Source organism: Rhinatrema bivittatum, chromosome 4, assembly GCF_901001135.1.
Source record: "Rhinatrema bivittatum chromosome 4, aRhiBiv1.1, whole genome shotgun sequence".
NCBI lineage: Eukaryota > Metazoa > Chordata > Amphibia > Gymnophiona > Rhinatrematidae > Rhinatrema > Rhinatrema bivittatum.
The window spans coordinates 325,591,354-325,605,053 of NC_042618.1; the positions used below are offsets into that span (position 1 = coordinate 325,591,354).

At 43.7% G+C, this 13,700-nt stretch overlaps 1 protein-coding gene across 6 annotated transcripts in view; it reads left to right on the top strand.

Moving 5' to 3' along the window:
* Nucleotides 1-13,086, top strand: part of STX8 (syntaxin 8) — a 604,909-nt gene extending 591,823 nt beyond the window's left edge. For all 6 annotated transcript variants that reach the window (XM_029600328.1, XM_029600329.1, XM_029600323.1 and 3 more), the window contains one exon: nt 11,108-13,086. Coding sequence is in view for 2 of the 6 variants with exons in the window: in XM_029600324.1 (XP_029456184.1) it covers nt 11,108-11,175 (68 nt within the window). In the remaining 4 variants the exon portion in view is untranslated. The remainder of the gene's footprint in view (nt 1-11,107) is intronic.
* Nucleotides 13,087-13,700: the final 614 nt, after the last annotated feature.

Here is a 13,700-nt window from a genome sequence, read left to right on the forward strand (position 1 = left end):
AAAAGAATCAAGAAGGCAATGAGATGATTTCAAGCATGATAAAATTTCCTTGACCTCAAGTAACATATCGGAAAAGTGTCCCAGACTACATGCCTACCTGAACAACTAACAATAATATTACACTGGTCTACATTTGAAAAAAGGTTTTCTACTGACCTAATTATTTTTGCTGATTTTACTCAAATGAAAGGTGCTGTTTCCAAATATGAAGTAAAAAAATATGCAATACGTCAAATTTTTTCACAAATGAGAAATGTTTGATTAAAGATTATAAAGTCGAATATCAAGGGTAATACATTCTGAAGAAGCGATAGCACATAATATATTTGTTTCATGCAAAAAATGAGTCTATCGTCTAACCAAGAGAGCAATAGTTGTGTAAATTTTAATTGTTAGGGAGAAATTTTCTCTTTTTGGATGCTCTGGAATAGTTATGATCAGGGTTGTCATGCTGTAAACACCAGCAGTAGTCTGCCATCACGTTTGTGTTCCATGGTCTTGATGTCTTGGTGGAAGCGTTCTCCTTGTTCTTCACTCATAGCTCCAAGATTTGAGGGGAAGTAGTTCAGGTGGCTATCAAAGAAATGCAATTTGACACTCATGTTTTTCTTTGTCCTTTAGTCCTCTGTCTCAGGTTTTCAACACATGTCCTGCATGCTTTATGTGGTGCCCAAGGTTTGTCCTGGTCACCCAGTTTAATCCTGAAATATACATGATTAAGCTTTTCGTACAAAGTCAGATATATTTGACCTTTGTTTGGGTGTTGTAAAACAACCATAAATGTAACAGAATATATCAGGATGATTCCGGCACCATCCCCAAACTATTTGAGTGTTGGATGACATATTCAACAAAAACAGATTTAACAGAGTTAAATTTGCTGCTTCTAAACCTCTTGAATGACTGAATGCTGCTGTCGGTTTTCACGCTGCTTATATAGCCATAAAATGCCGACGTCAGTGGTTTTAAACTGTTTAATAAGCAGTCTTCCTATTGGTTATATCGATTGCATATTCAGCATGTCTTTCTGCACATTAATTATCTTTTTGCGTATTCAGCATATCTAAATAATAATGTTACATTATTGCTATAAGAGTTTGAGTACACAGTGTTTTGCGGAAAAACTGGATGTGACTGGAGGAAAAGGATGTGTGATTTATGGATTCAGCACACTAAAATACATAAAGATCCCATGTTATCTTGTAGTCAGCAAAATTGATGTAGACCAGTGTTATCAATAACAGGGGAAGTTACACCCAGTCCATTCTATAGGTCTATGACCTTTTGTTCACAATAGCTGTCAAATCTCCCACAATTTAGAACCTCTGTTTCATCAGCCAACTTAGCAGGTCAAATTAAACTGTTTACCAATGCAAACAATTCAAACAGATAATTCAAAGAAGTTTGCAACTGTTCTTGGGTGCATTCTCAAACTGCTTTTTATAGGCATAAAGCAACTTATAAATTTCTCTGTTGGTAAGTGTTGCCAATTATGCTCAGCAAGTCTCAATACCTTCTTGCTCTCCATTAATTCACTAGAAAACCAGGGAACATGTGATCGGAAACTACGCAGATTCCACAATTGCAGAGGAGCCACATAATTTATCACAGAATCTATTTTATTATTTAGGGTAGAAGGATTTGGTGGACGAATCCATTATTGGCAAAGATCACCTATCCTATACTCGGGTAAAACTTTCCACATCAACATGAGGCACACCACTTTGTTTTCCCTTTGTCCTAAAGTAATTGGCAACATTTATCTAAAATGTAATAAATAATGATCAGACCAACCTTCATTGTCTATTTTTAAACCAGAAATGAAGCCTTCAAGAATTAGTAAATCTAATGTATGGCCCATCCAATGAGTCTATTCCCTACTGACCTGAGTTAAGTCAGCAGCCTCCAGTACTTGTTCCCTTGAAGTCTGATTATGAATTTGCATGGAAATATTTTTTAAAAAGAAGCACCCAGTACCAATATGTGGCCCTCTTCTTCAAAAATATCCTCCTTGTAAACTGTAAAACTTGTGCCATGTCAGGGAAAAATCATCACCCTTTGACCACAAAAGGGATCATTTTTAAATTTAAAATATAACTGCAAAACCAATTTCTTTTCCATTTTGGAACATAAGGAAACAAGCACAGTCACCCTAGTAATAATCTCATCCTGCAAAGACTCTAAAAAATCTGAAATATCCAAACTGCCCTTAGTAAGAATAGTGTCACGCATCCCTCCTGCCACATTCTCCTTGTGGGACATAATACAATTTGGCTAGTCTAACTGCATCCTCACTTGATATTTGAAGAACTTCCCTCACATACAGCCTGATACATACAGGCCCGCGGTAAAAAGAGACGCTAGGGACACTAGCGCGTCCCTAGCACATTTTTGACAGGAGCGGCGGCTGTCAGCGAGTTTGACAGCCAAAGCTCAATTTTGCCGGCGTCGGTTCTCAAACCCGCTGACAGCCACGGGTTCGGAAACCGGACACCAGCAAAATTGAGCGTCCTGTTTTCGAGCCGCAGGCTGATTTAAAATTATTTTTAAAATTATTTTAAATTATTTTTTACTTTTGGGGCCTCCGACTTAATTTCGCCATGATATTAAGTCGGAGGGTGTACAGAAAAGCAGTTTTTACTAGGGATGTGAATCGTTTTCCATATCGTCTTAACGATAGAAATCGTGTGGCAGGAGAAGAAAATCGTGTTTGGCACGATTATTTCATTGAAAAATCGTTAAAAATCGTTTTTTCCGATTAGTGCGCACTAACTCGAGTTAGTGCGCACTAACTCAAAATGATACAAATAGACACTTTCCAGGTCACTGAAGGTCAGTTAGGAATGAATATGTGTTCCTATTGGCTGGCTGCCCTCTTATCTATTGATGTTACCAAGGTTTCCACTGAGGTGATGGTTGGGGGGATGGGAAATGGAACTGGAAACTCATGAACACCAACAGAAAATGAAACAAAGTGTTCACACTTCCCAGGTCAGTAAAGGTCACTTAGGAATGAATATGTATTCCTATTGGCAGGCTGTGCTCTTATCTATTGATGTTACCAAGGTTACCACTGAGGTAATGGTTGGGGGGATGTGAAATGGAAACAGTTGGAAGCTTGACATGTGATGATCAGCACTCACGTGACTAGAACTTCTTTGTTTATTATTTTTGTTAGCAGGCACCTGAAATGCTAGTGCATGTTGAATTTGCCAATCACTGTGCATTTTAGAAAGGTGGTCCTGGCTGGAACTGTACACAGTTCAAATATATGTAATTGATTGTTGGTAAGTGTATTTTTTAAGTAGCCACACTGGCACAAGTATGTTTACTTTTCCTCCTACTTAACTCACTAGCTCAGCTTTGTAAGAAGGGCTTCTCTGCTTGAGTGAGGGTCAGGCAGCTCCCCCCTGTCTGTGAAGCCAGCCTCTCACTAGTAATGCAGGGAGGGAGCTGTCTCAGACTTCACCATCCTCCCCCCCCCCCCTCACCCACACACCATTCACTAGCTGGGACATGGGGGAAGTCAGGAGTGAGGGTCAGGCAGCTCCCCCCTGTCTGTGAAGCCAGCCTCTCACTAGTAATGCAGGGAGGGAGCTGTCTCAGACTTCACCATCCTCCCCCCCCCCCCCTCACCCACACACCATTCACTAGCTGGGACATGGAGGAAGTCAGGAGTGAGGGTCAGGCAGCTCCCCCCTGTCTGTGAAGCCAGCCTCTCACTAGTAATGCAGGGAGGGAGCTGTCTCAGACTTCACCATCCTCCCCCCCCCCCCTCACCCACACACCATTCACTAGCTGGGACATGGGGGAAGTCAGGAGTGAGGGTCAGGCAGCTCCCCCCTGTCTGTGAAGCCAGCCTCTCACTAGTAATGCAGGGAGGGAGCTGTCTCAGACTTCACCATCCTCCCCCCCCCCCTCACCCACACACCATTCACTAGCTGGGACATGGGGGAAGTCAGGAGTGAGGGTCAGGCAGCTCCCCCCTGTCTGTGAAGCCAGCCTCTCACTAGTAATGCAGGGAGGGAGCTGTCTCAGACTTCACCATCCTCCCCCCCCCCCCCCCACCCACACACCATTCACTAGCTGGGACATGGGGGAAGTCAGGAGTGAGGGTCAGGCAGCTCCCCCCTGTCTGTGAAGCCAGCCTCTCACTAGTAATGCAGGGAGGGAGCTGTCTCAGACTTCACCATCCTCCCCCCCCCCCCTCACCCACACACCATTCACTAGCTGGGACATGGGGGAAGTCAGGAGTGAGGGTCAGGCAGCTCCCCCCTGTCTGTGAAGCCAGCCTCTCACTAGTAATGCAGGGAGGGAGCTGTCTCAGACTTCACCAGCCTCCCCCCCCCCCCCCCCCCTCACCCACACACCATTCACTAGCTGGGACATGGGGGAAGTCAGGAGTGAGGGTCAGGCAGCTCCCCCCTGTCTGTGAAGCCAGCCTCTCACTAGTAATGCAGGGAGGGAGCTGTCTCAGACTTCACCATCCTCCTCCCCCCCCCCCCCCTCACCCACACACCATTCACTAGCTGGGACATGGGGGAAGTCAGGAGTGAGGGTCAGGCAGCTCCCCCCTGTCTGTGAAGCCAGCCTCTCACTAGTAATGCAGGGAGGGGGCTGTCTCAGACTTCACCATCCTCCCCCCCCCCCCCCTCACCCACACACCATTCACTAGCTGGGACATGGGGGAAGTCAGGAGTGAGGGTCAGGCAGCTCCCCCCTGTCTGTGAAGCCAGCCTCTCACTAGTAATGCAGGGAGGGAGCTGTCTCAGACTTCACCATCCTCCTCCCCCCCCCCCCTCACCCACACACCATTCACTAGCTGGGACATGGGGGAAGTCAGGAGTGAGGGTCAGGCAGCTCCCCCCTGTCTGTGAAGCCAGCCTCTCACTAGTAATGCAGGGAGGGAGCTGTCTCAGACTTCACCATCCTCCCCCCCCCCCTCACCCACACACCATTCACTAGCTGGGACATGGGGGAAGTCAGGAGTGAGGGTCAGGCAGCTCCCCCCTGTCTGTGAAGCCAGCCTCTCACTAGTAATGCAGGGAGGGAGCTGTCTCAGACTTCACCATCCTCCCCCCCCCCCCCCTCACCCACACACCATTCACTAGCTGGGACATGGGGGAAGTCAGGAGTGAGGGTCAGGCAGCTCCCCCCTGTCTGTGAAGCCAGCCTCTCACTAGTAATGCAGGGAGGGAGCTGTCTCAGACTTCACCATCCTCCTCCCCCCCCCCCTCACCCACACACCATTCACTAGCTGGGACATGGGGTAGTCAGGAGTGAGGGTCAGGCAGCTCCCCCCTGTCTGTGAAGCCAGCCTCTCACTAGTAATGCAGGGAGGGAGCTGTCTCAGACTGGTATCAGGGTTAGGGCACTGTGTGCAGGAAGATCACAACACTCCTGGTATTAATAGGGATAGGGCACTGTAAGAGATGACTGTAGTAGATTGAATAAAGATCTGATGTTTCTGCTCTCCTCACACCAAACAAAAACAACACACAAGCAGAGAAGCCCTTCTTACAAAGCTGAGCTAGTGAGTTAAGTAGGAGGAAAAGTAAACATACTTGTGCCAGTGTGGCTACTTAAAAAATACACTTACCAACAATCAATTACATATATTTGAACTGTGTACAGTTCCAGCCAGGACCACCTTTCTAAAATGCACAGTGATTGGCAAATTCAACATGCACTAGCATTTCAGGTGCCTGCTAACAAAAATAATAAACAAACAAGTTCTAGTCACGTGAGTGCTGATCATTACATTACTTTTTTTGTCAAGCTTCCAACTGTTTCCATTTCACATCCCTCCAACCATTACCTCAGTGTTAGCCTTGGTAACATCAATAGATAAGAGCATAGCCAGCCAATAGGAATACATACATACATATTCATTCCTAAGTGACCTTTACTGACCTGGGAAGTGTGAACACTTTGTTTCATTTTCTGTTGGTGTTCGTTAGTTTCCAGTTCCATTTCCCATCCCCCCAACCATCACCTCAGTGGTAACCTTGGTAACATCAATAGATAAGAGGGCAGCCAGCCAATAGGAACACATATTCATTCCTAACTGACCTTCAGTGACCTGGAAAGTGTTTATTTGTATCATTTTCAGTTAGTGCGCACTAACTCGATTTAGTGCGCACTAACACGATTTAACGATTTTTAACGATAAATCGTTAGAATTTCTATTGTATCGTGTTCTATAACGATTTAAGACGATATAAACATTATCGGACGATAATTTTAATCGTTGAAAAACGATTCACATCCCTAGTTTTTACTGCTTTTCTGTACACTTTTCTGGTGCCAGCAGAAATTAACGCCTTCCTTTGGGTAGGCGCTAATTTCTGAAAATAAAATATGTGGCTTGGCTGCACATTTTACTTTCTGTATCGCGCGGGAATAACTAATAGGGCCATCAACATGCATTTGCATGTTGCGGGCGCTAATGGTTTGGGGGGGGGGTTGTCCGTGCGTTTTTGACGCACTATTACCCCTTACTGTATAATAGAGATGTGAATCGTGTGCCCGATCGTCTTAACGATCGGGTTCGGCCAGAGGGGGGAAAAAATCTGATCGTGGGTGATGTGAATCGGAATTGGTTCCGATTCACATTGTTATTTTTTTTGTAGTGAGGCCCGACCCTTTAAAATTAACCCCTTACCTTCCCCCACCCTCCCGAACCCCCCCAAAACTTTTTACGATTACCTGGTGGTCCAGTGGGGGCACGGGGACCGATCTCCCGTTCTCGGGCCATCGGCTCTATTTTGGCTGCCACTCAAAAATGGCGCCGATGGCTCGATAAAAAAAAACCCCACCCGACCCTTTAAAAACGACCCCTTAGCTTCCCCCACCCTCCCGAGCCCCCCAAAACATACCTGGTGGTCTAGTGGTGGTCCCGGGAGCGATCTCCCGTTCTCAGGCTGTCGGCTGCCACTCATAAAGATGGCGCCGATGGCCCTTTGCCCTTACCATATGACAGGGTATCCGTGCCATTGGCCGGCTCCTGTCACATGGTAGGAGCACTGTATGGCCGGTGCCATCTTTAAAGATGGCGGCGGCCATCTTTAAATACGGCGGCGGCCATCTTTAAATACGGCGGCGGCCATCTTTAAAGATGGCGCCAGCCAGCCAGTGCTCCTACCATGTGACAGGGGCCAGCCAATGGCATGGATACCCTGTCATATGGTAAGGGCAAAGGGCCATCGGTGCCATCTTTATGAATGGCAGCCGACGGCCTGAGAACGGGAGATCGCTCCTGGGACCACCACTAGACCACCAGGTATGTTTGGGGGGGATCGGGAGGGTGGAGGAAGCTAAGGGGTCGTTTTTAAAGGGTCGGGTGGGTTGTTTTTTTATCGGGCCATCGGCGCCATTTTTGAGTGGCAGCCAAAATGGCGCCGATGGACCGAGAGCGGGAGATCGGTCTCCGCGCCCCCACTGGACCACCAGGTACTCGTAAAAAGTTTTGGGGGGGTTCGGGAGGGTGGGGGAAGGTAAGGGATTCGTTTTATAGGGTCGAAGTGGGTTTAGGGGTTTTTTTGGTGTGCCGGTTTTCCCTGCCCTCCCCCGATTTACGATTTTTCATGATAAATCGGGGAAATTTCTATTGTATCGCGACTCTTAACAATTTTTGACGATTTAAAATATATCTGACGATTGTTTTAAATCATCAAAAAACGATTCACATCCTTACTGTATAAGTGGTAAAGCTAGCGCGTTGAAAACACGCGGCCTGTTATTTCTTGATAAGCTCTTGAGGAGGTAACAGCCTAGTCTTTGGAAGATTAAAGACACACAACTTTTTGACCCTAGCTTCTTTCTCCAAAGCTTTCCATTTAGAAAGTAAAAATCAAGTTAGACTTAGTATGTGCCAAACCGGTATTATGCAGTGCTGAAACTTGAAGGCCCATCCTGCTAACTTGTTCTTCCAACGTTCTTATCCTCTTATCATGGTCTAAAGCTTGGTAGCAGAATTTTTTATAAGCATACTTTTTAGAATCTGAGGTGTGGGTGTAAATCCCAACTTTACGTCCTACAAAGCTTATTCTTTCTGCAAAAGTAGGCATGAAATTGGATTGCATGCATACTATTTACGAGTACTCATCTCGGGCCAATTTATAATGAGCCATTTACATACATAAACCTGTGATTTATACATGTAAATGGCTTGTAAAATTACTCCCTAAATGTAATCTCTATAAAGTGCATATTGTCCTAGGCAGTTTTGTAAGTTTTGTAGACTCAAATGACAGTTTCACTAGTCATTATGGCACACATGATAGCAGAATAAATTCAGTTTTGCAAGGTGCAGAATCCTGTGTGCATTTGGTGATAGACTTCTGTTAAAACTAGGGATGTGAATCGTTTTAGGACGATTAAAATTATCGTCCGATAATTTTAATATCGTCTTAAACCGTTATGGAACACAATACAATAGAGATTCTAACGATTTATCGTTATAAATCATTAGAATCGTGAGCCGGCACACTAAAACCCCCTAAAACCCACCCCCGACCCTTTAAATTAAATCCCCCACCCTCCCGAACCCCCCCCCCCAATGACTTAAATAACCTGCGGGTCCAGCGGCGGTCCGGAACAGCAGCGGTCCGGAACGGGCTCCTGCTACTGAATCTTGTTGTCTTCAGCCGGCGCCATTTTCCAAAATGGCGCCGAAAAATGGCGGCGGCCATAGACGAACACGATTGGACGGCAGGAGGTCCGTCCGGACCCCCGCTGGACTTTTGGCAAGTCTTGTGGGGGTCAGGAGGCCCCCCCCAAGCTGGCCAAAAGTTCCTGGAGGTCCAGCGGGGGTCAGGGAGCGATTTCCCGCCGCGAATCGTTTCCGTACGGAAAATGGCGCCGGCAGGAGATCGACTGCAGGAGGTCGTTCAGCGAGGGTTCCGGCGCCTCGCTGAACGACCTCCTGCAGTCGATCTCCTGCCGGCGCCATTTTCCGTACGAAAACGATTCGCGGCGGGAAATCGCTCCCTGACCCCCGCTGGACCTCCAGGAACTTTTGGCCAGCTTGGGGGGGGGCCTCCTGACCCCCACAAGACTTGCCAAAAGTCCAGCGGGGGTCCGGAAGGACCTCCTGCCGTCCAATCGTGTTCGTCTATGGCCGCCGCCATTTTTCGGCGCCATTTTGGAAAATGGCGCCGGCTGAAGACAACAAGATTCAGTAGCAGGAGCCCGTTCCGGACCGCTGCCGTTCCGGACCGCCGCTGGACCCGCAGGTTATTTAAGTCATTTGGGGGGGGGTTCGGGAGGGTGGGGGATTTAATTTAAAGGGTCGGGGGTGGGTTTTAGGGGGTTTTAATGTGCCGGTTTTGCGATTTTACGTTTTTTTGATTTTTCACGATTTTTCACGATTTTTCACGATATTTTACCCCCCCAAACGGCAACAATACGATTCCCTCCCCCTCCCAGCCGAAATCGATCGTTAAGACGATCGAGGACACGATTCACATCCCTAGTTAAAACCACAATGAGATCAGTTATTCGCAGTTGTCCTACATCTAAAGGTTTCCTTTTTTGCTTTGGACTTTGTATTCAGTGATGAAACTTGGAGCACACTACCCAGTGGTAAATACCAATGATGAGAATACTGACAAGCAAATATTTTTTAAAATGCCAAAACACATTCAGTGAGGGTTGCTGGCATAGAGCTCCTCTTTCTGCCTAGCACATATGGCACTTTATATGGTGAGGCTGTATAATATCCTTTTCCAACTTGGAAGAAGTTTAGTTTTAAATGCATCCTTTTTTAAATTGCTATGGACTGGACTTGCAAATAAATATGCAAAATGACTGAGTAATATTCATTTGCTCTCAGACCAAATGCAAGGATTTTTTTCCCCCCACTCATGGAATCCTGATGAGATTCTCACAACTCTACAGGGTATTTCTTGATGGATATAAACCCCCCCCCCCCCCCAAAACTGTTTAAATACTACAGTGATGCTTCCATGAAAAAGCAGTTTGACCATATGGACTGGACTGTTGAGTGGAAAGCTAGCATTGCCCAGATTTTGCCAAGTTAGAAGTTGGCCATTATTTTGGGTGGTTTGGCACAATTTAGGACTTTCATGCCTGTCATTGAAACTGCAGTTATTCCTGCTAATTTCAAAATGTAAATGTTTTGTTGAAAAATAAATGGGGGGAGGGAATTCTTTTTTACTATGTCAAATGAAGCTTCTACAGTTAATCCTGCTACAGTAAATCATTTAATTCCAGAATACTACATAACTTATCTTTGAATCCAACAGACATTATTATTATTATTATTATGTTGTCTTTTGAATTCAGCAGATTTCATATTTTGAAACATTTTGTTGCTAGTGACCTGTGTATGATTTCCAGTAATAAGACTGTCAGCAGATTAACCAGTTAGATCTGAGGAAATTCAGTATGTGAGAGGATGGCGTTGCATTTGTTTTAAAGAAACTGTATATGCATTTCAGGGGTAGGCAACCCCAGTCTTCAAGTCCTGAAAACCAATCAGAATATTCCTGAGATGTATTTGCATACAATGGAGGCGGTGTATCTCATGAATATTCGGTGTGAATATCTTGAAAACCCAACTGACTTGCAGCACTCAGACCAGAGTTGCCTATCCCTAATCTATACATTTATCTACCTGAGAGAGGTATATGCTGATGATCAGAGCATGAGCACTTTATAGCCCTTATACAATTAAAATGGTTCAACTAAATTTAACAATTGTTGTAAATGAAATTGCAGCCTTCTATCTAAAGTTTTCTGAGCAAATATGTACATTGTTATATGTACATTGAATAATGTTCCTGTGTAATATGCAAATATAGCGATTGTAGTATGTGTGTGTATATCTCTATATACACAATATAAAGCTTGGATTTGTATTATGTCTGGCTAGATTTAGGTATTTTTAGCCACAAACTTAGATGATTAGGTATGGGTGAAAATTCAGTTAACGATAACTGGGTAAAATTACTTGGTTATTTTAATCGCTGAGGGTTGTTGTTTTTTTTATTTCTATTCCCCACCCCCACCAAAAGGTTATTTGTTTTTAACTGATTACTGAATGAGGAAATTCATTGTGTGCTTTTTTGTTTTCTTTGTTTAGGGATGCTAGTGGTGATCGTACTGTTGCTGATTGCGATTGTGGTAGTTGCGGTCTGGCCGACGAAATGACACAGAAAAAGATGAGCTCTCACAGATCCAACTTATCTGGGACACAGAGTACTTCTGTGTCATAAAAAAAAACCAACTATTCTTGTGCTTCAACAAGACATAGGTGCAAACTCTGCGCCTTCTGGAACGCTGCAGCCTTCGCCTAACCTCTGCTGCACACCCAAAGACAGCACAAAGCAAGATGGGATACTATGCATTCATCGGTGTGCTGGACCTCAAATGAACTTCTCGTTGGTTGGTTGATCTTTAGAAGGACCTATCACTGAAACTGCATGAATCTTATAATTGGTTGGGTCAGCACTATACAGTAATCCACTCTTGGTAACGCTTTCTTGCATTCTGCTTTTCATCTTCCCTTCTTTTTTTCACTGACCTCAAGATTCATTTGTTGGTTAGAAAAAAAGTTTATTTTTTTGTGCTTTAACTCCTCATTTCATTGCAGGATTTCTTTGCTTCCTTTTCATCGGGCTGTTTGTGGACGCTAAGCATATTACATGCTTCAGAAAAGTGAATATTTGCAAGGGGAAAGTTTATAGGAAACCTGAAAGAACACAGGCACACGTGTCATTAACAGCAAAGTGTTGTGTGTACCAGTGCCCCATTCTCACAAGAATACATAGGGAGGGTCATTTTCATATGATCCACATGGCAGTAAAGTCTGTGTGTACATTGTACATACAGACTTTACCAAGGATTTTCAAATTTATACCCATAAGTTTGCTTTGAAATGACTTAGGTAATTGCCCATGTACACACACACACACACACACACACACACATTCATTTGTGCTGTTACCCCTCCTCTTCAGAGGGCGTAATGTCCTCACATACTTTTTAAAATAAAAAAAATCATACTCCGCCCCCTTCCTTCCTCCCCACCCCAGAACACCTCAACTCAATTCACATAAAAGTACACATATTCAGCCCTGAGTGATTTAATATGGTTATTTAAGTGCATAAAAGCAGGTTTTGTGTGCATTAAATGACTTTGAAAATTACACCCTTTAAGTCCATGATTTTATGTATATTACATGAGATAAATTCAACCCAACTCCATATGGTTGTGATTTCTAGTGTAGTCTTTTTTGCATAAACTCGTCCTCATTGCCTTAGCAGAATGCCAAGGGACCCGGGTGCATTATTTTTGGAACAAATGTCATAATGCAGTGGCTTTTTTTTCTCATTGTAAAAGAAACCTAGAGATGACCAGGCAGTGCTAGGATCAACCATATCCCTAACTCGTTTTGATTTATGTAAATTGGAGTAGGGCTAAGTCATATGTCAGTCATTTTAATGGGCCCATAGTACCTACCACAGCTTGTATATGACATGCAAGCCCTGAGGAAGCTGTTGTAAGTAATGTAGGATTAAGGTTTTGCCTTTTTGATGTATCTGTGATCACTGAATTCTTGCTTTGACAAAGTTTGTTTTAGGATCTGAAAGTCAAGACAGATTTCTTGACTTAACTCTACATTTCCAGTATATGGTCTGCTCACATCTGAGGAAATGGCAGTGTTAATCTCAACATATAGGAATGAAGCCAGTATTTTGCATTGTCAAGATTTAGTATTGAAGTAGGAACCAAGATGTCACAAGAAGGAAATCCCTTGAGCTGAACAAACTTTAATAAGCTTTTTGAATTTATTTTCCCATTAAAATGGATGAACAGTGCCATATGGGGACTATATCAGAGTCATCTTATAAATTAACATTTGCATGGATTTCCGAAGTTTTCACCTTCCCAAAACTGATTCTAACAGCCTGAGATGCAAACCCCTTTACTATATAAAGATGATTATGAAAAAGTATTTCACTTCATGAATATCTTTCTGAAGTCATTGTTTTGTTACATGCCAAGCAGATTTGTAATGTTGATACAGCAATAATTATAATAAAAAAATGTAATACATATCTTCTTTTTTTTCTAGCAATTTCATTTCTTTTGTTTTTCTTTCATCTTTATAATATGGTCTTCTTTTATATCTTTCCAGTTAAAGCTATTGGATCAGTGACAAAATAGTAAAACTGATTTCCATTTATGAATAATTTGAGCAGACTTTCTATATGGGATAGATAGCAAGGCAGCAGATTAAAAACAAGATAGTCAAAACAATGCATATGCATGGATTTTGTAGGACTGATTATGATGAAGTTCATTTGGGTAAATTGCAAGGCAAGATTGGCCTTTGCGTGGAGTTTGAACCTGATCAGTCCACGTTAATGAATGTTATCTAACCAACAGATGGACAGAATGAGCTTCTGAATAGGCGCTTTTCAGACATGAAAAATGCTAAGAAGACAAAGCTTAAAAATGTATTTTGTGATGTATTGACTGGGAAAGCCTGATTAAGTTCATTCTTTATTTTCAGCTGGGTCCTAGTAGATGCAAATCACAGTGAAATAGAGACCGCCCTAAGATCCCATGGGGATTCGATGTCATCTGACTTAACTCTAACATTAGGCCACTTCTCCCCAAAGTTCAGACATGTAAAAGGATAAAAATATATCAGTGGCAGATAGACAAA